The 27,506-nt window shown below is 43.3% G+C and overlaps 2 protein-coding genes across 5 annotated transcripts in view; both read right to left on the bottom strand.

Moving 5' to 3' along the window:
- The window catches only part of LOC134348139 (eukaryotic translation initiation factor 1A, X-chromosomal), a 37,110-nt gene extending 30,502 nt beyond the window's left edge, over window positions 1–6,608 (bottom strand). Inside the window, exons 1-2 of the mRNA XM_063051079.1 lie at window positions 6,459–6,608; window positions 2,263–2,346 (exon numbers count right to left, since the gene is read on the bottom strand). Of these exons, the coding sequence (XP_062907149.1) occupies window positions 2,263–2,346; window positions 6,459–6,474 (100 nt within the window). The 5' untranslated portion in view covers window positions 6,475–6,608. The remainder of the gene's footprint in view (window positions 1–2,262; window positions 2,347–6,458) is intronic.
- A 12,195-nt stretch (window positions 6,609–18,803) lies between these two features.
- The window catches only part of LOC134348140 (ribosomal protein S6 kinase alpha-3), a 136,599-nt gene continuing 127,896 nt past the window's right edge, over window positions 18,804–27,506 (bottom strand). For 3 of the 4 annotated variants that reach the window (XM_063051082.1, XM_063051081.1, XM_063051080.1), the window contains exon 23: window positions 18,804–21,134. In XM_063051082.1, the coding sequence (XP_062907152.1) occupies window positions 21,009–21,134 (126 nt within the window). In that variant the 3' untranslated portion in view covers window positions 18,804–21,008. The remainder of the gene's footprint in view (window positions 21,135–27,506) is intronic. The other variant, XM_063051084.1, reaches the window with a different exon arrangement.

The raw sequence follows: 27,506 nt of genomic DNA on the forward strand, positions 1-27,506 counted from the left end.
CTCCCCCCACTGGGAAGGTCAGATCACAACCTGGTGCATCTAAAACCCTGCTACGTGCCTCTGGTGAAGAGTAAACCTACAACCTCGAGGACAGTGAGAAAATGGTCGGAGAAGGCTTATAAGGCGCTCCAGAGTTATTTTGAGGTGACAGACTGGCAGGCAGTCTGTGAGCCACATGGAGAGGATATTGATGGGCTCACAGAGTGCATCACTGATTACATCAACTTCTGTGTGGACTGCAATGTTCCAACAAGAACTGTCCTTTGTTATTCAAATAACAAGCCATGGGTGACAAAGGACATTCTGAATGCTAAAAAGAGGGTGTTTAGAGATGGAAATAGGGAGGAGCTGAAGGCAATACAGAGGGACCTGAAAGCCAGGATCAGGGAGGCTAAAGACAGGTACAGGAGGAAGCTTGAGTGGAAACTCCAGCAGAACAACATGAGAGAGGGCTGGAAGGGGATGAGGACCATCACTGGGTTCCGGCAAACTAGCAACAGAGGAGCTAAAGGCAGTACGGACAGGGCCAATGAACATAACCTGTTCTTTAACAGATTTGACATTGTGGCCCCTGCCTATTCGCCCACATGAGCCATCTGTTGTCGGCCCCCAACCAACACATATTCCACTCTCCCCTCCTACCCCTCCTCACAGTCCCCCACCCTGCTCTCATGACTATACCCCTCCCCCACACGAAACCACCACGGTGGGCTTCACAGCTGAACAGGTGAGAAGACAGCTGAAATGTCTCAACCCAAGCAAGGCTGCAGGAGCGGATGGTGTCAGTACCAGGGTGCTCAAAGCCTGTGCCCCTCAGCTATGTGGAGTACTTCGCCATGTACTCAACCTGAGCCTGAGGTTCCGGAGAGTTCCTGTACTGTGGAAGACGCCGCGCCCCAGCGGCCTCAATGACTACAGACAGGTGGCATTGACCTCCCACATCATGAAGACCCTGGAGAGACTTGTTCTGGAGCTGCTCCGGCCTATGGTCAGGCCACGCTTAGATCTCCTCCAGTTCGCCTACCAGCCCCGACTAGGAGTTGAGGATGCCATCATCTACCTGCTGAACCATGTCTACGCCCACTTAGACAAGCCAGCGAGCACTGTGAGGGTCATGTTTTTTGACTTCTCCAGTGCGTTCAACACCAACCACCCTGCTCTGCTGGAGGAGAAGCTGACAGCGATGCAGGTGGATGCTTTCCTGGTATCATGGATTCTTGATTACCTGACTGGCAGACCACAGTACGTGTGCTTGCAACACTGTGTCCCCGACAGAGTGATCTGCAGCACTGGGGCTCCGCAGGGGACTGTCTTGTCTCCCTTTCTCTTCACCATTTACACCTCGGACTTCAACTACTGCACAGAGTCTTGTCATGTTCAGAAGTTTTCGGATGACTCTGCCATAGTTGGATGCATCAGCAAGGGAGATGAGGTTGAGTACAGGGCTACGGTAGGAAACTTTGTCACATGGTGTGAGCAGCATTATCTTCAGCTTATTGTGAAAAAGACTAAAGAGCTGGTGGTAGACCTGAGGAGAGCTAAGGTACCGGTGACACCCTGTTTCCATCCAGGGGGTCAGTGTGGACATGGAGGATTACAAATACCTGGGGATACGAATTGACAATAAACTGGACTGGTCAAAGAACACTGAGGCTGTCTACGAGAAGGGTCAGAGCCGTCTCTATTTCCTGAGGAGACTGAGGTCCTTTATCATCTGCCGGATGATGCTGAGGATGTTCTACGAGTCTGTGGTGGCCAGTGCTATTATGTTTGCTGTTGTGTGCTGGGGCAGCAGGCTGAGGGTAACAGACTCATTCGTAAGGCCAGTGATGCTGTGGGGATGGAACTGGACTCTCTCACGGTGGTGTCTGAAAAGAGGATGCTATCCAAGTTACATGCCATCTTGGACAATATCTCCCATCCACTACATAATGTACTGGTTGGGCACAGGAGTACATTCAGCCAGAGACTCATTCCACCGAGATGCAACACGGAGCGTCATAGGAAGTCATTCCTGCCTGTGGCCATCAAACTTTACAACTCCTCCCTTGGAGGGTCAGACACCCTGAGCCAATAGGCTGGTCCTGGATTTATTTCATAATTTACTGGCATAATTTACATATTACTATTTAACTATTTATGGTTTTATTACTATTTATTATTTATGGTGCAACTGTAACGAAAACCAATTTCCCCCAGGATTAATAAAGTATGACTATGACTATGAAGAGTATGGAATCAGACAATACACCACACACTCACCTTGGCCATCCTCTTTGAAGACCAGCTCACGTTTTTCAGACTCATTTTCATTCTTACCACGTCGCCTGTTCTTTCCTCCCTTACCTAGGTTGAATAAATAAACACATTAGCCCATGCATGAAACACATCTCCCTGAGTTATTCTGGCTTTCCAGTCATGTGTCTGGGGCTCCAAAACTTCATTTGAATTTTATTTTCCCCAATACATTTTTTGAGTCAAATTCAAATCTTGTAGGGCTCTAAAATGTGATGCAGGGCCAGATCAGGCAAGCAGTTCTATAGGGAAACACGAGTTGAGTGGACATGTGCATACTTTGAAATTCAACAGCCACACACTGCACTGTAGAATTACAGAGCTCAGTGGGTGTTAGACAGCAGGACATTGATTTCAAGCTGAACTCAGCAACGAGTCCTTTTGATGCCTTGTAATGAGCCAAGGAGCCAGATAAAACTATACAGGTGATCCTAATAGTTACCTGAAATTGGAAAATTTAATGTTCATGCCACTGGCTTGTAGACTAGCCAGTTGGAATACAATTATCTTGAAAGTTACAATGAAAATGAAGATTTGGAGGATCCAATTGTCAACAGCATTGTATGAAGCCAGTCCATTATCTGCACTAGGGTCTGTGCTGACTTTGTCCATTTACAGTGAAAAGAATACGACTCAGATGAATTTCGCTGTTGGTAAGTATGAGGAACTAATGCAGTTTTATGGGACTGTAGAAGTATTGGTAGTATTCCAATTTGTTCTGTATTTCATTTAAATACCTCATTTGTCAGTTTGTCTTTTTATACCTTTGTAGCTATTCCCATGAAACTTCAGCTAATTGTGACAGCTGTTTAATTGGGCCAAGATATACTGGTCCCAATTAACCACAATCCACTGTATGTAAAATTCATCTCCTTTTAAAAGCACTAAGTAAAACCCCAGAACTATGCAGGGGCACTATTGAAATACCTTCAAGAAAGACAGTAAAGGTTAGATTAATCGCTCACCACCACCACCTCAGGGGCAGTTAGAAAAAGACAATAATTCCTGGCCTTATCAGCAATGCTCACATCCCGCAAATTAAAAAACGTGAGAAAGTCTGCAGATGCTGGAAATCGAAAGCAACACACAAGTTGCTGGAGGAACTCAGCAGGTCAGGCAACATCTATGGAAATTAATAACGAGTCTATGTTTTGGGTTAAGACCCTACTTCAGGAAAAGGAGGGGAGAAGATGTTAGAATAAAAGGGAAGGGAAGGAGAAGGAAGATAGCCGGAAGGTGAGTGGGAAAGATAAAGGGCTGCAGAGGAAGGACTCCAAAATATCAACTGTTCATTTCCATGACATTGGGGGTTTGAAAAAGATACAGGAGCACAGGTAGACATTTGGAGGGCAAAGAGGGGCTACAAAATGTTACAGGCAAATAAGCTTTATAAAATTTTATTTATGAAAAGCAAGAGCCCATACTGGGCAAAAAGAGCCTATTAAGGACAAAACAGGCAAGTTATGCATGGAGCCAGAAGACATGGGCGAGAACTTTTCACCCGCATTCACCAAGATATTGTAGCTAATTAATTTTGGTGGTGGAATTCCAGAGTAATTAAGATTAAAAGGGTGGTATGAGATATCTCAGAATGGTTGTGTAATGGTTAGCAACAGCGACCCAGATTCAATTCCGACACTGTCTGTAAGGAGACTGCACATTCCTCCCCATGACCACATGAGTCTTATCCAACTACTCCGGTTGCTTTCCACATTCCAAGGAGCTGCATGTTACGAGACTACTTGGTCACATGGGTATAACTGGGCAGCACAGGCTTGTTGGGCCAGAAGGGCCTATTATTCTGCTGTAGGATAGGATGCAGAGCTGGGCTGACAAGTGGCAGATGGAGTTCAACGGGAAAAGTGAGAAGTGATACACTTTGGAAAGTTGAACATGAAGGCAGAGTACAAAGTTAATGGCAGAATTCTCAGCAGCGTGGAGGAACAGAGGGATCTTTAGGTCTAAGTGCATAGATTTCTCGAAACTGCCGTGCATATGTTTGAGAAGACGTACAGTGTGCTAGCCTTCATTAGTCAGGAGATTGGGTTCAAGAGCTGTGAGGTAATGCTGCAGATCTATAAAACTACGGTTAGAGCACACTTGGATTACTGTTTTCAGCTCTGGTCCCCTCATTATAGAAAGGATGTGAAAGCTTTAGATAGAGTGCAGAGATTTACCAGGATTCCAGCTGGATATAAGAGTCTGTATTATGAGGAAGGGTTGAACGAGCTAGGGCTTTTCTCTCTGGAGTGAAGGAAGATGAGAAGTGATTGATAGACATATACACAATGATAAGAAGCATAGATCGAGGTGATACCAGAGACTTTTTCCCAGGGCAGAAATGGCTAATACGAGGGGTCATAATTTTAAGGTGGAACGCTGCCAGGGACTGATAGATGCAGAAACATTAAGGACATTTCAGAGACCTTTGGATAAGCACAGATGAAAGAAAAATAGACAGCTATGTGGGCGGGAGGAGTGATTGACCATAGGATAGTCTGAAAGGTAGCACATCATTGTGGCCAAAGAGCTTGCACTGTGCTGTAATATTCCATGGTCACATATTCTCCGGGTAACATCGTGTTAAACAGCCTCTCCACCCAGTCATTCCTTTCACTTTATGGCAGTCAGAACACTCTGGTTTTCTAACTCTCCCAATTAGGATTAAGTTTTTCTGACATGTTCTCAGCCAATGGTTGCACAAAGCTGGTACCCAATGACAATAACAGCCTCCTAAGCCACAGTACCCAGCAGCACTAGTACCTTCACGGCATTGTGACCACACATGTAGAAACCTTCCATACTGCTCAGTATCTCACCATTCACGGCACACTCCTGCTTCCACTGTAACTACTCCCCCTCCCTATGCACTGGATTGAGCTCCATCTGCCAGAGGTTTTTGACTGCATTGCTACTTTCTTGTAGCCTGATTTAGCTCTCAGTTGTCTTTCTCATTGTGTTCACAATGAAGCCAGAATCCTTGATACAGTGTATATAACAAAGATAAAATGGGCCAAGCACAGAACTCACATCTCCCGTCCAAACCTCTTACTGATCATTATCCTCCTCATTAAGCCAGTTTTACCTGCAACTTGTCACTTTGAAATTTAACTCTCTGATCAGACTGCCATGTGCAGCTTCAAATATCCCACTAGATTCTACATCAATTATACCAAAATCTTTATGACCACGCAATTCTCCTCTAATCAATCTAGTCCCGGAAGAATCAAACCTTTAAAAGGACCCATTACTCAGCCTGACTTTTGCACAACTCCAGTACCGCAATGTAGAAGCTTCCTCTCATTCATTAATGACTTTCAAATCTCACCTCATACAGCAAAGTTGGCAACTGTCTAGTAACACACGATTGTATTCCGTCTACAAAGAACATCTTTATCAAGGCAGAGACAATCTCTACACATCACGTGCATAGTTAGAGCAAAATTTCTTTACTACAGCACTCAGTGACTCTAGTAATAGAAACCAGCATACCAACTGCTTTTCTGTTGCAGTTCCTTGAAATGTTTTAAACTGGAGGGAATACACACGTAATCTCCCCTCTTTGCTCCAATACAAGTCTAGCCAATTCCATTTGATTCCTCTGCAACAAAAATCCATCTTTCCCAGACTGAAAACCTCCCTCTCCAAATGGGGTCTGGGAAAGAGTTTCTATGTCACACCAACCGAAAAGCAGCAGCACAAAACTCTAGATACAATGTGGGTCATTAATCGGATCCGTCAGCTCTCCCTCACTCCAAGAATGCCTCTAGTCGCACTAAGTACTGCTACTAAATTTCATGACTTCAGGTCTGCGGCAACCGCAGTATTTCACATTTGGGACACAAACACCCAATCCCACACCTGCCCTCTCTCCAGCCCCAGGACACCAGACCTTCAGTCGGCATCACTCCCATTTTCTCTCAGATACCCACACTGGGCCAGGCCCCTTGCGCCTCACCCCGGGCATGACTGGGCTACGCACGCTGGGGCCGGGCTTGCAATGCCGGCGGCCTCAGGAAGCCCAGGGCCTGCACGTGTTGGCAGACAGGTAGCTGGCTCTCCGTCCTTCAGCCCTCCGCCACCCTGCTGCTGTCGATCACCCTTCAGCGGTGAGCTGAAGCCTCGGCCTCGCCTCGCCGCCCCGGGCCCAACGTCGCTCCTACCTTTATTTTTGGGCATGGCTCCGGGCCTGTGGCTATGCGCTCGCTCCGGTCGCTCCTACCCCCGCACTGCGCAAGCGCCGGATCCAGCAAACTTTATTTAAAACCACTCGTGAACACAAGCGGGACATTAAAACAGAAGCTGTTAAATCACGTGGAAGGTTTTGCGTCACACGCACTTTGTCCTCTGACGTGTTCACGACAACGTCACGCCGCCAGTTACGCGTGCTGTCCAATCAGCGATGCACCTCAGGAGAAGTGGGAGGAGCAATCAGACGGCAACAAATGTCTTCCGGATTGGTTTCGCGCCGCGTCTGTTGCTCGGTGGGGCGTGAAGCTCCGTTCATGATACGTCTCGGACTGAAATGCATTGGAAAATAGTACCACAGATACTAGAAATATGCATTAAATACGAAAAAAATAGCAGGCCAGGCAGCTTTGAGCAGAGAGAAATAAGCTTAACACTGTAGTCAAAGTTGCTGGTGAACGCAGCAGGCCAGGCAGCATCTATAGGAAGAGGCGCAGTCGACGTTTCAGGCCGAGACCCTTCGTCAGGACTAACTGAAGGAAGAGTGAGTAAGGGATTTGAAAGCTGGAGCCTTTTGCATCTCCCCCTCCCCCTCCAGCTTTCAAATCCCTTACTCACTCTTCCTTCAGTTAGTCCTGACGAAGGGTCTCGGCCTGAAACGTCGACTGCGCCTCTTCCTATAGATGCTGCCTGGCCTGCTGCGTTCACCAGCAACTTTGATGTATGTTGCTTGAATTTCCAGCATCTGCAGAATTCCTGTTGTTAACACTGTAGTCGGCGGGTTCTCAGATAACGATGAGTCGGAGTGGAGAAGAGAGAGCCTGGTGACACGCTGTCAGAACAATAGCTTTTCCTTCAATATCAGCAAAACAGAAGAGTTGGTCAGTGACATGATGGGGGTGGGGGGGGGCGGGCCGGTGCGCATACAAATACAGCAATGGCTCCCAGAACATCACCAACAGCCTGTCTTCGTCCATGTGGACACGACGCCAAGAAAGCTCACTCATCCCTCTACTTCCTCAGAAGGGGAAGAGAATTGGCACGCCCCTATCAATTTTTATCAATTCACAGTAGAAGGCATCCTATCTGATACACAACTGTAGTGCATGTGACTGCAAGAAACTGTAGAGTGGATGAACTCAGCACATCATGAAAGCCAATCTGTACAGTAGTCTACAGTACTCCTCACTGCCATAGCTGTAAAGCAGCCAGCATAGTCAAAGATCCTACCCACCCCAGTCATTCTCTCTTTTTTACCACCTGGCTCGAACAGTTTCTATCTCACTGTTTTCGGCTATGAGGTGGTTCCCTAGTACGATAGATGAACTGTTGTACTGGTGACACACAGAAACTGGACTCCTTTTGGACTCAGGCTGAACTACTGAGGACGGGGAGGAGGTCTGGCCCCTGCACACGTAGCGCACAGGACCACCGGGGTGTGTTCCCGCCCTGGTGCTCGTGAACCAGATCCCCTGCAGTGGGTAAATAACCCCACTGCCTTGTGGGCAGCCTCGGGAGAGACGCCAGCTATGGAAGTAAACCCAGACAGCAAGTCTAGAGTGGAGTCCCTCAGGCAGTTGGACGTCATTGAACATCCTTCCAGCAGCTCCTGCAGCCAAGCTGGTGCCAAACGTATTGCTTCATAATCTTTCCTTTGGACCGCTAGTGAGGCCGAGAGGGGGATCTGAATGACTGGGCATCTCGGGATCTCCATACCTTCCGCCCAGGCTTGTGGTGATGATCGTCACCCATTGTCCTTCGAGACAGACGAATGTCAACCCCAAACCCCACTTTCTCTATAACTTTTATAAGTTATTCTTCATTCTGTCCTACCTCAAAACACTGTAATGATTTGATCTGTGTGAACAGTATACAAGATAAGCTTTTCATGTACAGTCCCCAATTCTGAAAACGACATTTGTAATTGTCATACAAGGGTATTTTACCAGTGGATCAGGCTATTGATACCAAGCAAAAAAAAAATTCCAGTTGCCACTTTTAAAGCCACGTCAAGAGTTCAAATCCCACTCCCAAGTATGAGTACAAAATCCTAAGCCAAAATCCAATTCAGTACTGAGCGTAGCCAAACTGTCAAATTTAGAAACAAAAGAGAGACTGCGGATGCTGGAAATCTGGAGAAACACGAATTACTGAAGGAACGTAGCAGGTCAGATAACTCGCCCTCCCCCCACTTCCACCCTTTTATTCAAGCTTCTGACCTCTTTCTTTTCAGTCCTAATGAAGGGTCTCAGCCTGAAACATTGACTGTTCATTTCCGTCCATAGTTGCAACTCGAATTCCACCAGCACTTAGTGTGTTGTCAAAATTAGCAGATCCTGCGGAACAATTTTGAAGAATAGGAAGTCATACCCCATATCATTCAGCGCATAAACACCCTTCCACCCACCAAATCTCTGCCAATCATCAACTGAATTAAAACAGAAAATGCTGGAAATGCTTAACAAGACAGGCTACATCTGTGGGAAGAGAAACAGTTACTGCTTTTGGTCGAAGACGCCTCTTCAGAACTAGGAATTGAACAGTTGCACTACAAAGCAATCACAGTGTGTTTGGTTTCTCTAATGTAAAGGAGACAACATTGTGAACATAAGGTGGTACGGTAGCATACTGGTTAGCACAACGGTTTACAGTACCAGCGACAGGGGTTCAATTCCTGCCACTGCCTGTAAGACGTTTGTACGTTCTCCCCGTGACCGCGTGGATTTCCTCCGGGTGCTCCAGTTTCCTCCCACAGTCCAAAGATATAATTGGTCATTCTAAATTGTCCAGTGATTAGGCTAGGATTAAATCAGGGGATTGTTGGGGGCACAGCTCAAAGGGCCAGAAGGGCCTACTCTGCACTGTAGCTCAATAAATAACAGATTGTAGTACGGCACAGTAGAAAAATTGCAACTCCTTTACCTGGAAGGACAGCTTGCATCCCTGGTGGGTGGGAGGGTAGAGATGAATGGATGAATGTGCATTTAATGCATCGAAAGTGCCATAAGACACGGAGTGGTCGATGGAGATGGAAGAGCTGACTAGGCTATTATGAAAGTCTGTCTCCCATCAAGAAAGCCTCAAAGCTCTCTGCCTCCTTCTTGACAAAATACCCAACCGGTTCCCCTCCACCATCACCATCCTCTGTCTGGTCCTCCCCCTCAATAATTTTTCCTTCGGCTCCTCCCACCACTTTCTCCAGACTAGCCATAGACGCTCACGTGGGCCCTAGCTATGCCTCCCTTTTTGTTGGCTACGTGGAACAGTTCATGTTCCAACCCCCCCGGTAACGCTTCTCAAATGTTTCTGTGCTACGTTGATGACTGCATTGGTGCTGCTTGCTGCGCCTATGCTAAGCTCGTCAATTTTATCAACTTTGCCTCCAACTTCCACCCTGCCCTTAAATTCACTTGGTCCATTTCTGACACCTTCCTCGACCTCTCTCTCTCTCTGGAGATAAAAAGTCTTCCGATATTGTTTATAAACCTACCGATTCCCAAGGCTATCACGACTATACCTCTTCCCATCCTGTCCTGTGTCCTGTCTCCTGTAAAAATGCTTTTCTCCTTCCTCAGTATCTTTGTGCCTGCAGTATCTGGGAAGGCTCCACAACTTCCACCAATGGTTTCCTACCACCAAACACATCTTTAGCTCTGCCTCACCTTCCACTTTCTACAGGGTTCACTCCCTCCATGATTCCCTTATCCATTCATCCCTCCCCACTGATCCGTGCAAGCGACAGAAATGCTACCCCTGCCCATTCACCTCCTCCTTCACCCCCATTCAAGGCCTCAAGCAGTCCTTCCAGATTCCAGATGAGGCAACACCTCACTTGCAAGTCTGTTGGGGTCGGCTACTATATCTGACATTCCCAATGCAGCATCCACTGCATTGGTGAGACCCAGCATAAACTAGGGGACTGCTTTGTTGAGAATCTACAACCATCTGCAAAAACTGTAATTTCCCGGTGGCCAGCCATATCCGTTCCTGTCAGCATTCCCGTTCAGACCTGCCAGTACATGGCCTCCTCATCTGCCATGATGACAGCACTCTCAAGGTGGATCAGCAAAACCTCACATTCCATCTTGGTAGGCTCCAACCTGATGTCATGAATATCGATTTCTCCTTCCGTCAATTCTCCTCTCTCTCCCCCCCCCCAATTCCCTACTCTGACGTCCTACCTCTTCCCTCACCCTTGATGCTCCACCTCCTTCCTTTTCTCCCATGGTCCACTCTCCTCTCCTATCAGATTCCTTCTTCTTTAGCCCTTTACCTTTTCCACCTATCAGCTCCCACCTTCTTACTTCACCCCCTCCCCACCCACCTGACTGCACCTACCACACCTTTCAGCTTGTCCTCCTTCCCCTCCCCCCACGATTTTATTCTGGTGTCACCCCCCCCTTCCTTTCCAGTCCTGGGGAAGGAACTTGAACCAAAACCTAGACCATTTATTTATTTCCATAGATGCTTTCCCACAGCTTTTTGTTTGTGTTGCTCTGGGTTTCCATCAGCTGTAGAATCTTGTGTTTGTAGGTATGAAAGGAAGGATTCTTTCGAGATGCTGGGAAGGGAAGTCCATATGGGTCTAGTGTGAAACCTTGATGAAACTAGTGAAAATGCATAATATTATCCATTGAATGTGGAGGCTGGTGCAGTGGCAGGTATGGACCAGGGGAGCTGATTTTGCTCTGTCCGGTGGAAGAGGTGATCAGAGCAGGGGTGTGAGAATCAAACCCCATCAAGGGCTCTCTCCACCATGGTAGACGGCAAATCAGAAGCTCCTATCCAGAATATCCTTCATTGGAGCAAATGCAATGGCAATGGAAGAACTGGGACAGAGGAATGGTATCCTTACGGGAGGTGGGATGGCAGGGAGTATAGTCAAGATAGCTATGGGTTTGTAATGCACGTTTGTGGCTAGCCTAAGCTCTAGGAAGGAGATAGGGAGATCTAGAAAAGGAAATGACATGAAAAGGATGTCAATGATTTTAGTGACAGAATTGATAGCTTTGTGGAGATACAAAGACAGGTGGAGGGGCAGGCTGTGTTGACGAAATGGTCAACCTGCAGAAGGACTTAGATTAGAATAGGCAAAGAAGTGGCAGATGGAATATAGTATAGAGAAGTGTATGGTCATGCAGTTGGTAGAAGGTGTACGTTTTTCTAAACAGGGAGGAAATTCAGAAATCAGAGGTGCAAAGGCACTTGGGAATCCTGGTGCAGTATTCTCTTAATGTTAACTTGCAGGTTGAATTGATGGAAGGAGGGCAAATGCAATGTTAGCGTTCATTTCAATGGGACTGGAATATAAAAGCAAGGTTGTAATGCTGGAGCTTTATAAAGGCATTGATCAGCCCTCACTTGGAGGATTGTGAGCAGTTTTGGGCCCCTTATCTAAGAAAGGAGGTGCTTGTGTTGGAGAGAGTCCAGAGCAGATTCACAAGAACAATCCTGAGAACAAAAGGGTCAACGTATGAGGAGCATTTGGTGGCTCTGGGCCTGTAATCGATGGAGTTTACAAGTCTAAGTGGGGGGCAGGAGAATCTCACTGAAATCCATTAAATAATAATAGAGTGGATGTGGCGAGGGAGTATAGTACCAGAGGGCACAGCCTCTGAATAGAAGGACATCCCCTTTAGAACAGAAATGAGGAGGAATTTCTTTAGCCAGAGCATGGTCAGTCTGGGGAATTCATTGCCATAGACAGTAGGTGGCCAAGTAATTGAGTATATTCAAAGCAGACATCGATAATCTTGATTCATAAGGGCATCAAAGGTAATGGAGAGAAAGACAGGAGAATGGGGTTGAGGGGGATAATAAATTAGCCAAGATGGAATGGCCTAATTCTGCTCCCATGTCTTATGCTCTCTAAATTCCAGCCTCAAAAACCTGAAATTGTTATATTCAAATGTTAGGCTTCAGCCATATTTGAGACAGTGTTACCTACATTTATCAGGTGCATCTTTGGTGACATACAGTGGACTTGTCTCATTGTATGCACCCTTGTAGGGTTTACCAATACTTGGACCAGACATTTAATTGCTCTGGGCCAGCAGGGTTTCAGGCACTCTATCAGCTATTGGTCAAGGCATACATGAATCTTGTCCATTCCCCCACCTTTTCTCTTTAGGGTACAGTTACATCAGACCTGCAGCTTTGGAGAAAGGTAGTCTGGAGCCTTAGAAATCCTTACCTGTCTGTGCACCAATGTTTCCCAATTGGAACTGAAGCTGGAGCCCAAAACCTGCAATGAACATACTGGGCTATAGAATATCAATTACCAGTGCAGCAGCAACTTCTGCTGCAAGCACCTGAAAGCAATTTCTGTTGGTGTTTATATGCACCATCTTATATGTCAAAGTTGATGGTCCATGGAACAATGCCACAAACATCCATCCAACTACAGCTTGGGGTGTTTCAGAGTTCACAGTTCAATTCCAGCACCGTCTGTAAGGAGTGTGTATGTCCTCCCCGTGGAATGTATGGGTTTTCCCTGGGTGCTCCAGTTTCCTTCCACAGTCCAAAGACATACCAGGAAGGTTTAACTGCTCATTGTAAATTGTCCTGTGATTAGGTAAGGGTTAATCAGGGGTCGTTGAGGCGGCTTGGCTCAAAGGGTCATAAAGGCCTATGCCACTCTGTATTGCTAAATAATACATCAATAAACTTATTTCAGTGCACATATTCTCCTTAGTTATCCCTGCCACCACTGCTTCCTTTCTATCATTAAGCACAACTGGTGGCAGTTCCATCTATCTGAACAACAGCCCCACCAAGTGGGCTACTTTCTGTGATGTGACTGGCAACATGATAGCAATGATAGCAATTATATACTTTCTGCTCCCTAGTTGCAAGAACACTCTTAATGCCCACAGTAATATGAATTTATTAATATTTCATAAATGTCTAAGGAAATGCATGTGTTAGCATAATTTCTTTTTAAGATTCTTTCTCCATTTCATCAACTCATCCTCTCCCCCCAGCAATCAACTTTCTGTTGCCAGAGACATTTCCAGTTGTCCTCTTGCACAGCCTCCAACAGAAAGGCTAACAAGAGAAGCCAAAGTCACCATGAAAGCCAAAGAGAGAGCAAATAGTGTGAAATTAGAGGATTGGGAAGCTTTTAAAAACTGACAGAAGGCAACTTAAATAAGTCATTAAGGAAAAGATGAAATGCAAAGGTAATCCAGCCAATAATATTAAAGAGGATACCAAAAGTTTCTTCAGATACATAAAGTGTAAAAGAGAGGAGAGAGTGAGTATCTACAGCTGGAGTATGATGCTGGAGAGGCAGTAATGGAGGACAAAGAAATGGTGGACAGGCTGAATAAGTATGGTGAAAGTTTGAGTGTTGGGGCAGAAGTGTGTGAAGTTACCATTACTAGACAGAGGTTCTTGGGAAGCTGAAAGGTCTGAAGGTAGACTAAATCACCTGGATCAGATGGTATACTCCACAGGGTTCCGAAAGAGGTGGCTGAACAGATTGTGGAGGCATTAGTAATGATTTTTTAAGAATCACTCAAATCTGGCATGGTTCCAGAGGACTGGAAAAGTGCAAATATGACTTAACTCTCCAAGAAGGGAGAGAGGAAGAAGAAAGGAAATTATAGGCCAGTTAGTCTGACCTCAGTGGTTGGGAAGATGTTGGAGTCGATTATTAAGGATGTGGTTTCAGGGTACTTGGAGGTACATAATAAAATAGGCCATAGTCAGTGTGGTTTCTTCAAAGGAAAATCATGCCTGATTAATCTGTTGGAATTCTTTAAAGAAATAACAGGCAGGATAGACAAAGGAGAGAATTGCTGGATGTTGTGTACTTGGACTTTCAGAAGGCCTTTGACAAGGTGCCACACATGAGGCTGCTGAACAAGTTAAAAGTCCATGGTATTACAGGAAAGATACTTGCATGGCTGATTGGTAGTAAGCAAAGAGAGGGAATAAAGGTGTTTTCTGGTTGGCTGAGGGTGACTAGTGGTGTTCCACAGGGGTCTGTGTGGGGACCGCATCTTTTTACGTTATGTCAAAGACTTGGATGAGGGAACTGATGGCTTTATGGCAAAGTTTGGAGATAATAAGAAGATAGGTGGAGGGGCAGGGAGATTTGAAGAAGTAGAGAGGTTACAGAAGGACTTAGATTAGGAGAATGGGCAAAGTGGTAGATGGATAGTGTTGGGAAGAGTATGGTCATGTACATTGGTAGTAGGAAGAACATACACTATTTTCTAAATGGAGAGGAAAGTTAAAAAAAAGAGGTGCAAAGGGATTTCGGAGTCCTTGTGCAGGATGCCCTCAAAGTTAATTTGAAGTTAATTAATCAGTGGTAGGAAGGCAAATGCGATGTTAGCATTCATTTCAAGAGGACTAGAAAATAAAAGCAAGGATCCAATGTTGAGGCTTTATAAAACACTGAAGAGGCCTCCCTTGGAGTATTGAAAGCAGTGTTGGGCCGCTTTTCTAAGAAAGGATATGTTGACATTGGAGAGGGTTCAACAGAAGTTCACAAAAATGATTCCAGGAATGAAAGATTTGTTATATAAAAAGCATTTGATGGCTCTGTGCTGTACTCACTGGAATTCAGAAGATTGAGGAGTGACCTCATCGAAACCTATCAAATGGTGAAAGGCCTTGATAAGAGTGGATGTGGAGAGGATGTTTCCCGTGGAGGTGTTGTCTAGGACCGGAGGCCACAGCCTCAGAATTTTAGAATTGAGATGAGGAGGAATTTTGTTAGCCAGAAAGTGGTGAATCTGTGGAATTCATTACTACAGACAGCTGTGGAGGCCAAGTCATTGGATATATTTAAGGCAGAGGTTGACAGGTTAGTCAGGGCATGAAGGGATATCGGGAGAAGACATGAGATGGGCCAAATGGATTAATTCTGCTCCTACATTTTTTGGTCTTATGGTCTAAATGGAAAGTCTTCATATAGGAGGCAAAATCAGTTATGCAAATACACCATACAGCAGTATCCCATTCAAATCACCCAGCCCTTAATTAAGCCTTTAAAAATCACTCACTTACATATAGCTCATTGCTGCCAACATTACCCAGCAACACAATCTGACCATCTTCAATATGCAAGTAAAAACCAAAAATGTCAACATATCACAAGAAAGCTCAAAGGTGAAAACACTAAAACTGTAAATATATTCAACAGCAAGACAACATTTGGGACCAGCTGGAGTAGGGGTTATTAGGTTCAGGCAGGAATGTGGAGTTGAAGCCAAAAATCAGATCAATCTTACCAATCTGGAGCCATTACTACCTATTCATGTTTCTCATTTTTTTAAAATACCTTAGTAAACCATATCCACATCTTGTATCCATGACAGTTAGAACAAGGGAGGTTTGAAATAGATGCATTACTCGTACTACATACTTCCTGGAACTTCCATTCAAATATTTTGATACTTGCAGGTATTTATCCTTCAAATTGCTAAAAGTCCTGTAACTTTTTTTTTGGGACTAGAAAACTGGGGGTGTAGTGGACAGCAAGGAAGGCTCTCAAAGCTTGCAGTGGGTTCTGGACCAGCTGGAAAAATGACAGATGGAATTTAATGCAGACAAGTGTGAGAAGTTGCACTTTGGGGAGGACAAACCAGGAGAGGGCGTACACAGTGAACAATAGGAATCTAGGAATATGGATCTATAGTTTGTTGAAAATGGCATCACAACTAGACGGGGTTGAATAGAGCTTTTGACACATTGGCCTTCATAAATCAAAAGACTTATGTACAAGAGTTGGGATGTTATTTTGAAGTTGTATAAGATATTGCTGAGGCCAAATTTGTTGTATTGTGTGCAGTTCTGGAAATATACCTACAGAAAACATACTATATAAGATTGAAAGAGTACAGAGAAAATTTACAAGGATGTTGCTGGGACTTGAGGTACAAAGAAAGGTTGAACGGGTTCGGACTTCAGTCCCTGGAGTGTAGAGGAATGAGGGAGATTTGATAGACGTATACAAAATTATGAGGGATATTAATAGGGTAAATAGAAGCAGCCTTTTTCAACTGAGGTTGGGCAAGACTAGAATTAGAAGCGATAAGTGAAATTTAAGAGGACCCAGAGGGGCTCTTCTTTACTCAGCGGATGTTGCATGTGTGGAAAGAGCTCCCGGTGGAAGTGGTGGATGCAGGTTTGATTGCAATATTGAGGAGAAGTTTGGATAAGTACATGGATGGGAGGAGTATGGAGGAATATGGTCTAGGTACGGATTGTTATGACAAGGCAGGGTAACAGTTCGGCATGGATTAGATGAGCCGAAGTGCCTACTTTGGTACTGTGGTGCTCTATGACGCTATGGTTATGGACTCTGATATTAGGGTCTTGAGGGAAAAATGTAGGTTTTTTGCATTTTTGCTCAACATATTCAGATATACTCAAATGACAACCTATTTCAATAATAAAAATACAATAGACCAGTGCTTACAGAAAGAGACATTAATGTTGAGGATCCTTCTTTAGGAGAGGCGACAAACACAGAGAGAGCATTTCCTTTGAATAGAACTGTAGCAGATTGAAACCAGGGTTGCCATAGGGATAAGTTAAATTTGTGCAGTTGATAGATTAATAATAGCAATAGTTAAGAGAACAGAAAGAACATAGAAGCTGCTGATTGTGAAGTTGTAGGAAATACCCTGGAGGTTACACTAGCAGAGAGAAAAACTGAATCATTACAGGTGGATGATCTAGAGCAGACAAGTCCATTCTGATACAAGCAGAAAAAGCAAGTTACTTGAGTAACACCCACAAAACACTGGATGAAGTTAGGTCAGGGAGCATCTATGAAAAAGAGTAAGTAGTCGACATTTCAGACCAAGACTTTTCTTCAGGACTGAAGAAGGGTCTCGGCCAGAAACATTGACTGTTTAATCCTCTTCATAAATTTCTGCCTGGCTGGCTGAGTTCCTCCGGTATTTTGTGTGTGCCGCTTTGGATTCCCAGCATCTACAGACTTTCTCATGTCTGGAAGTTACCAGAGCAACTTTATGTTTCTTCTATTCAGGGAGAAAGGGGGAAAGAGATAGGAGAAATAGAAAAGATGCAATTAATGTCTGTAGTAGAAAGGAAACCATGGTTTTTTCAGCCAGAGGGTGGTGAATCTATGGAATTTGTGGCCACGGGCGGCAGTGGAGGCCAAGTCATTGGGTGTATTTAAGGCAGAGATTGATAGGTATCTGAGTAGCCAGGGCATCAAAGGTTATGGTGAAAAGGCGGGGGAGTGGGTCTAAATGGGAGAATGGATCAGCTCATGATAAAATGGCGGAGCAGACTCGATGGGCCGAATGGCCAACTTCTGCTCCTTTGTCTTATGGTCTCAGGGTTAAAGGAAATACATGTCTTTTACTGTTTGCTGTATACTAGATCAGTGTTGTTTTTGTTATTGAATATGGACACCATTCTGTGATAAATATAGCCATGGTATGCTTAGTGCAACACATTTTCCACCTCCTCCCCCTCAAAGGGGCTACACTTAATATTTCTTCTGAATCATTCTCAACTCCAGGGGTCTCCCTGAGAACATTATTGGGAACAGGAGAAAATGAGGCAGAGGGAATGCTGTTGTATCATGATATCAGCTTTAAATGAGAACAATTAGACTGTCATCACAAAACACTGTTACAATTAATTGGAAAATGGCCTTATTCAAAAATGGATTGAAGAACTGGGTGCCATTTTAACTTTAATGTAAATTCAGAGCAGCTCCACAGTGAACTATGCAAAAAAGGAAAATTGTATTGTTGAAATCAAGGTGGCAAGTGAAAAAACAAATCAAATTAATTCATACAGGAAACATGGAAATTAACGCTAGGATCTTATAATTACTAAATATATGGACTTGCAATCCAACAGTTTTCAGCTCATGTGAGTAGCATGCTTGAAGTGATTTTGCAATCATTTGATCTTAACAGAGCAAAAGGAATAAGATTGAACTGAAGATCGGTATCACTTAAATATGTGCAATTTTTGTAATAGAACACACAAAGGAAGTTGGAGGTGCAAAGAAAGATGATCCTATTCAGTAACGTTAAGTGTTTGGAACTTTTGGATTCTGGACCAATTTACAGTCAAATGAAATACTATGTCCAAATCACTGAAGTAATGATGATGATTCAGGATCAAAATGTTCATAAGGTCTTTCAAATGGCAATGAGAAATGACGAGATCTATATAGCAATGTTATGTCAGATCACTCGGGGTAGTACATGATTTATGAGACGACCATGCCATACTGCAGGACATCACCACTGAGTACCTGGCCACAATTATGTAGCAGCTTCTCAGCAGGAAATCAATACTATCTTTCGCTGAGGTCAATGGTAAACACAGATCTGAGCCATAACTCTAAGATTGCTGTAACTCTCTCAGTACTGTAGGCTTTTCAGTCTGGATTATCGCTCAAAGTTTCTGATTCAATCTTGGTCAGACTTGCAGTAACAGTTGCTGAGGCAAAAAATCTACTTTTTCATACAAACACCTGAAGATAGCTTAAGAAATGATAGGTTCAGGCCAGAGAGGGATGTCCCTAATTCAGATGAAGGAACAGCAAGCAAGAAAAAAATATAACATTTATTAGTTAAACTAATAGAGGGGGAGAACAAAGAGCCTCTGAGGAAATGAAAGAAATTGTTTATTAGTTAATTGCTAAAATACAGAGATTCTGATTACCCTGGAAGTAGAGTCAGGGGACATTAGTGGTATCCGGCAAAAGAACTGAGGAAAGATGAACAGAATTCAATTTAGCAGTAATAATCACCTGGAATGCACTGCCTAAATGATAACTGAATACATTTGGGAAAAGGAAAACAAATGTTATTGCTATGGGAATGTGAGATAAGGAAGCTTCACTGGGTAGCTTTTCCAAAAGATACGTAGGTTCTCAATTGCCTTTCTGCGATAAAAAATGGAAGTGTCAAATTCCAAGCTGGATCCATTTTTCAAGTAATGAAATAACCCACTAATTAACACATTAAGTCATTCAAAAGCAAAACTTAAAGGTCAGAAGTAAATTACAGCATAATTTTAATGTTTGAAGATTTATTCTGTATAAATTTGTTTTTCTGCATGATTACAAAAAATTGTCAGTCCATAAGGAGTGACACAAGTAATGTTAAAAAAAACTGTTTCCACTTCAGTTACCCTCAAATCAGCTTAGGTAACATTAAACTCAAATGAAAACATTCTGATGCTGTACCAAAATTAGGCACAATTAAGTCAATCTTTTTCAGCATTGACTATTCTGGTCAATCCAGTTAAAATGGTAGCAATATCAGCTGAATCTGACTTCAGCTACCAAATTCACGCTTTGGTAAAGACAGTATAAAAAATCCTCATATGTCCACTTCAGTGCTTTGCTACGCTGTAGAGTCCAGTATAAAGCTTGATTTGTATAGAGGTGTAGAAAAATATTACATCTGTGATACTGTTGCATTTTTAAAAACTCACCAAGTAGATTTGAAAATTCAAAATAACTTCACCCATCATCTTTACAACTTCCCTTCAAGCTTTGATAGCTGGATGACAACACTTAATATGCATTTGAATCTATTGCAATCCTATCCCATCAATTATAAGGAATCGATTAAGGCTACAATATCTTGAAAATATTACATAAAGAATGGAGGAGATGAAGGTATAATGGATACACAGCAAAAGATCTTCATTTCTATTTTCCCTCACTGCAACTCAAGTGCCCAGGTGAACCCATTTGAGAAATTCAGTCTATTTTGTTCAACAGCACAGTAAGCAGCAAAAAAAAAAAATGACCATCCCCTTCACCGTTTCACGCTAAGCTATATATAATGAAAAATTACTTTATAAAACATACTTTCACACAAAAGTAAGAGTTTTCATAATACGTGCTCAAGTTGATAGTTTGCCTTCTGGATGATCTATGGATTACAGTAACATATTGGGTACAGTAGTTAAAAATCAACTCAAGATGCAGGTAAGAAGAGGTATTGTCCCTCAGCTACTTAACAGTACCCCAAGGAAATTTCAACCATGGTATAGTGATCGTATTAGTGTGAAAATTAACCGATGATTCAGAAAACTATTGGGAGGACTATTCGAGAGAAAATGCAGTTAAGGGTCACTGCCTCCATCCAGGTCATGACATTCAAACATGGCACAAGGCTTTAACACGTATAGGATATACAATTACTCAAGTGCTCAACTTCTTAAAAAATTAATAACAAAAACATCCCAGGTGGATTTGTACATTCCCAATAAAAATTCAGTACGATTCAGAGTGCTTCTCCTATTACTAATTTACAAGTAATACAGTGTTCATTGCAATGCCAAGTTTCTATGCATTTACCCAAATAATTTTTGATCCTAATTATGATTCCACTTCACATTCCATCCAAAATTCCCAAAATCCTGGTATCCAATTGTTCAAAGCAGGACTAACAGAAGGCAAAAAGCAGCATATAAAGGCAACTGGGATAGTTCTTCTTGACACTGTTCTGTGATATACATCCAAGGCTGCTGCAGTCCAGTTTTCAGCAGAGGTCACTTCAAAGAGCAGTTGAGGTAAGTTTCTTTACACCCCTTCGCTGAGCCAGGTTTGAGCAGCCAACAGGTTCTAGAACGGGCTGCAACGGTGTGCGGTTCAATGCAGAGTAAGTGGCAGCCATGGCCCCCTTAAAAATATAAAATAACATGAGTGAAGATAAAGCAGTAAGGTTTCAGTATATGCACATAACTTTACTCAGGAATTTGCTATCATGTTTACACATAAAATCACGATACTACAAAACAATTTCATCTGCTGCAAAGCATTATGATATCCTGAGAATGAAAGACATATCACCCAAGTAATTTTTTCAACTGCGAACTCCAATAATAATGTTTGTAACACCTTTCCTTCAATAGAAAACTGAAACAAACCTAATACAGCAAAAGTAGATGGATATTACAATTGTCAGAAATTCCACATCAAAGCTCAAGTGTTCTGCTTCTACAGGCATTGCTCATTTTGTATACAATTTGTTTTGTGCAATCACTTCCTGTTCATTATCTTTTTAAAACAATTTCCTGCATGGGTAAATATGGATTTCGATTTGGAGTAAACATGGTTGAAAGACATCCATCTCCATCCTCTATTTGCCCTTGAAACAGCATATCTGTGAGCCTTAACCTTTCTTAATATTGGTAAACATTTACATTCGTTGCTATTAAGCTATCAATGTTCACTCTAGTCCATGGCTTGGCTATATGTTGCATGTGTGTATTACCTTATTTAATGCTAATCATAAGAACAATTGATAATATTGATATATTCTGCCTTGAATTTAATATGTATTCTACTTGACTTTCAGTTGTTTCACGAAGTTTTATCATTATAAACCCTGAAGAAAGCTTCCAGCTGGGGTGATTTTTGAGGTCTTTAACTCCCTGCCTAGCTTTGTATGCAACACACTGCGAGAGCTGTAGAAATGAAAAGATAAGTTGCCTTCAAAGGCACTGCCATGAACTGGAGCAGTGTCTGAATGCTGCATGTTACAATGTCCTCTTCTTCACGATCACTGAGCCATGGAGGTCAGATCAGAATGTGGCACCTCAATTGCGTCTTTGTGACACTCAAGCAAAACCATGCTGCAGCATGAGTCCATGCCAGAGCGGAAACAGCCTTGACAGCAGCATCTGCTAAGTGCAAAGCCGAAATGCTAATTGAGAAAGCTTGTGTAGAAGCTAAATTCTATACCCAGTCCTCCTCCTGAACTTACATCCTCTGCTTCAGATTCAAACCCAAAGATGAACTCTCATTTAAGGTACAAAGTGAGAAGTGCCCAAAGTCACCCAATTTGGAAATGTGTGGGTGTTCACCACTTAATAAGAGCAGACAAAGGCTGAACAGTGCACCAAGTGAATCAGTAGCTCACCCTTCAACAGAAGCTACCCCACAACCAACTGCACAGCCTTCACTACCTGCACCAGGCTGAGGTGATAAATCATGGTTTGAGCGATATGCTGAGTCTGGGCAGAGAAGCCCTGAGGCAGAGTCAGTCTGAATGTGGACAAGACAATCATCCAGAGAGTGGTGGAGAATCTGGGGAGGGCAGCAAGGAAAACTAGAGAAGCAGTAACAATATATTGCAGAACACAAATTGACTCGGTGCAGCAAGCACCAGTGTCTCCAAGAAACTTGGCCAAGAATCTACTGGCACTTAAGAATTAGACCCAGATACAGCTGTAACTTCAGGGCCAGCACCTGGGGCTACTGGTTTCAGCACAGCAGCATCAGAACATGGCGAGCAACCAGCTGGGCATTCATTACATGTAGCTACTTTCCTGTATACAGGTGTCCCTTTCGCTTTACAAAACCTTGCTGTTATGAAAGACCTACATTAGTTACCTGTTTTCACTAACAGAAGGAGTTTACACTGTTACGAAAAAAGGCAGCACGCGCCCCAAGCAGCCAAGCTCCTCCCCCGGAACGGCATTCTTGCCGGCATTGCTTAAACACGTGCCTGTGAGCAGCCATTAGCAAGATGAGTTCTAAGCGCAAAACTAGACATAATTAAGCATTTCGATCGTGGTGAACGAAGTAAGGACAAAGTGAGTTTGGCTTGTGGAAGCTGACGAAGATGTTGAAGAGGTTTTGGCATCCCATGACCAAGAACTGATAGATGAAGAGCTGATGCAATTGGACGAGGAAAGGATAACAATCGAAACCGAATGCAGTAGCAAACGGACCAAAAGTGAAGTCGTCCAGGAACTGAACATGAAGCAACTGCATGAGATGATAGAAAAATGTGCAAGGCTAAGCAGTCAAGCATACTGTCGTTTTTCAAGCCTTCCACATCAGCCACAGCAGATGAGAAACCTTGATATCGAGGCAGGTAGACACAGATGATGACCTGCCTGCCCTGATGGAAACAGATGACAATGAGATGACACCCCAGTGTCCCATCACCCCAACCCCTAGGCAGTGGGCCAATACGTTGCCGCGGAGAACGCAGCGGTAGCCGGGGCATACCCAACACATCTTTAAGAAAAAAGCTGAAATAAACAAGCTAATTAATTAGGTGCCGCCCGGCACATAAATGTCAGCCCAGATCAGAGGCAATTGCTGATTGCATCGCCTCTGATCTGGGCCAACATTTATGTGCCGGGCAGCACCTAATTAATTAGCTTGTTTATTTCGGCTTTTTTCTTAAAGATGTGTTGGGTGCATCCTGGCCACCGCTGCACGCTTCGCGGATCGGTATCGGTCGGCGGCCTGGAGGGTGGGGACCACTGCACCACCCCACCACCCCAACCTCCGACGACTCAGCCTAACACACCATCATCAGTGTGCTCGGCACTGTCTTCCCAATTCCAGTAAGTGATACTACACTGTACATACATTATTTCTACTTTATATAGGCTGTGTATTGTTATGTGTTATTTGGTATGATTTGGCAGCTTCATAGCTTAAAGGTTACTGGAGAGAGTGTTTCCGCTGAGAGCGCTTGCGTGAGATTTTTGCTATGGAGAACAGTGCGGCAATGATCGTGGAAAAGTATTTCTACTTTATATAGGCTGTGTATTTATCATACCATTCCTGCTTTTACTATATGTTATTGTTATTTTAGGTTTTATGTGTTATTTGGTACGATTTGGTAGGTTATTTTTGGGTCTGGGAATACTCACAATTTTTTCCCATATAAATAAATGGTAATTGCTTCTTCACTTTACGACATTCCGGCTTACGAACCGTTTCATAGGAACGCTCTACCTTCGGATGGTGGGGGAAACCTGTATTCCAAACAATGTTCTGGAATATCAGAAGTTACCGGAAGCAGAGCCGGTAGATTTGTTGCCAACTCATTAGAGAGGACATCTGCTTACCACTGCCAATTCTCATTGTCTGCAACCATATTCCCAACAACAAGGATGAAACCCCAACTCCTGAAGCAGCATGCAGTTGTTCACATCTTAAGGGCATAGCTGACAAGAACAACCCCCACCCACCCGCACTTGACTCTTCTGCTGAGATTCTCCTGTTGTTTGGCAGAGACACTATCTGTGCACATAAGGTATGTGAATAGCATAATGCTCAGCATGATGTACCTTATGCCCAACGACTAGACCTAGTTTGAGTCATAATGAGTGAAGTCTGCCTCGATGGTGCTTGTCAGCCCACTGTCAGTGCATTTAAGACTAATGTCGTGAAGAATGAGCACCCAAGTCATTTCCAATATTGTGAGAGTAGCATCCACATGAAAGAGAAGATTGTAGGAATAGCCAAATACAGCCTTTGCAGTGGTTGGCACATTTGTAAGCAACCTCTCAGCACAGAGCAACTGAATCAGGCAAAGATTAGAATCTTGTTGTTCGAAGATAGGTGAATGCAGAGGATATGCTGTCCGTCACAAAGCAATAACCTCAGTGAAGAACTCTATCTCTTTCTTGACTCTGAGGGACTGCAATTAGTTGGAGGTTGTACTAATAGAGCACAACTCACTTCAGAGGTATCTCAGCCGATCATCATTCTGGGTGAGCACCACTGTCACTGGTTTGCTCATCAGACGTTACCACGAGCAAGTATGTCATCAAGGATGAACAGTTAAAGCCTGTGCAGTAAGACAGTTTCAAGACTAGTCAGAGACTGTTCATCCTCTTGGCAAAGATGAAATGATCATTTAACTTTTAGTTTCAGAAGTTAAGTTCGACATCATGGAGGTCAGACGGGGAGTGTGCTACCTCTAGAAGTGCTGTTTGTTTTGTACAAATATCACTTCCTGTTTGTAAGTTTTTTAAAAATCCTTTCCTGTGCTGGTTCATTTGGATTTCAATAGAGCAAACATGGTAAAATACATCCATCGCTAGCCACTTTTTAGTTGCCCTTGAAAGTCTTAAGGTTTCTTAATATTGGTAAATAGTTAATGGATGTTCCTTGAAGGAAGTATGTTTATTGTTCATCACTATTAAGCTACTGTTGCACCATAAGTTATGCTATAGAATGTTGTCCACGTGTATTACCTTGTATATTGCTGATCATGGGAATAAATGTATGTATATTCAGGTGCATGGTAATTCTATATTGAATCAAATACGTGTTTTATTTGACCTTCTGCAGTTTCACAAAGTTTTCTCCATGAAAACCCTAAAGAAAGCTTCCGGATCAGGTCATTTTTGAGAAGGCATTTAACTCCTTAACTAGCTTTGTATACAACACATTGAGAGCAGTAGAGAGAGATTTCCTTTTATAAGTACATAGTCAATTTTAAAATTTGAGGTTCTGCTTAATTCTAATAAATACCTAAGCTTAAATCGAAATGAAACAAAGTAACTAAGCAAATTTAAAATACTTCTAATATCTTAAATGAGCTATAATAATACGATAGGAAGCATTATGAGCTATGAGGACATGATACTTAATGTCAACTAGTCACCAGCACAATGTTTTTTGCACCAAATCAATCGGAACATTCACCTTTATTCTATATGGCCCAGAAAGGAGGGTCAGCAGTGATAGTTTAAAAAGCATGTATCAGGTGAGGAGCTCTTGTCTTATTACTTGAGGGCTAGCAGCAAATAAAAGAAAAGCAATATCTGGTATTACAGCAATTTCTAGAAGGACTACAGTTGAGGACAAACTACTGACTTTAGTGAGAAGGATGAACAGCAACTGTGTTAGGCAAAGAAGAATTTTTTCATTTTCGTTGAGTTGTTAAAAGGGGGCAGAAGTGGCAATCAGTGAAGTGTTATGCTCATGCAGCAAGATATGGGACATCAGAGAAATCTAGTATCCTTCATGACCGCATTGATCAGATGGAACAGCAGTTGGATTCACTGAGGTGCATGCAAGATCAGAAAGTGTTATGGACAGGAGTTTCAGGATGGTGGTTACAACAAAGTTTCACTCAGATAGATAAGAGAGTGTCAGGAGGGGAAAGCTATTTTCCAGTGGTTGCTCCTCTCTCAAACAAGTATATTGCTTTGGATACAGTTGGGGTGGGGGGTGGGGAAGAGTGGCAAATGGCCCTGCAGAGGGGGGAAAAAATTGACAGCAGGAGCCGGAACAGTGGCACCATGATTGGCCCTGATGCAGAGCAGGGGTGGGTAGAGACAAGGAGGCTGTAGTTACAGGACAGTCAATAACTTGGGTAACAGACAAGAGACTCGGTGGCCTTGAATGAGGTATATTGCCTCCTGTGAGCCAGGGCCAAAGATATTACAGAACATTATAAAAGGGGGAGGAGGGCAGCCAGAAATCATTGTGCATGTTCATACTCAATACATAGGTAGAAAAGGGGTGAGGTCCTGCAGTGTACACAGGAAGTTAGATGATTATAAAGCAGGATATCAGGTTGTAATCTCTGGAATTACTCCCTGTTGCCATGTGCTTGTGAGGGTAGGAATTAGCCCAACAGGCAAGGGACATGAGCTCAGGGCATGAATACAAGGACTGGAATGTTATAGTTATTACAGAAAAATGTTTGAGGGATGGGCAGGACTGGTAGCTCAATGGTCCAGATGCTAGAGGCATGATAGATGTAGGGGTAATGAAGGAGGGGGAGTTGCTTTTCTGATTAGCAAAATCACCACCACAGAATAATCCTGGTGAATGTCCAGTGAGGCTATATGGGTGGAGTTCAGAAACAAAAAGGAAAGAATCACTTTGATGGGATTCTACTGCAGCTTCACATCGCTGACAACCCCTCCTCCCGAAAACATTCAGCAGGAATTAGAGCAGCAAATATGTTGGGAGATTACAGATGGTCGTAAGAATAATAATAGTAGGTGGTTTTAAGTTCCTATATATGACTGGGATTGCTATCGTCCTAAGAATTTGGAAAATTTCTGAAGCAACATACAGATGGCCCCATTACATAGGGGGCAACACTGGATCTTCTACTGGGAAATGATGTACAGAAAGTGACTGAAGTGTCAGTAGTATGCACTTTGGGATTAGTGGTTATAATTCTATTAGTTTTCAAAGAATTATGAAAAAGAATTGGACTGATATGAAAATTAAACTAAACTGGGGCAAAGATAATTTTTAATAGCATAGCCATGAACTT

This window comes from Mobula hypostoma, chromosome 6 (genome assembly GCF_963921235.1).
Source record: "Mobula hypostoma chromosome 6, sMobHyp1.1, whole genome shotgun sequence".
NCBI lineage: Eukaryota > Metazoa > Chordata > Chondrichthyes > Myliobatiformes > Myliobatidae > Mobula > Mobula hypostoma.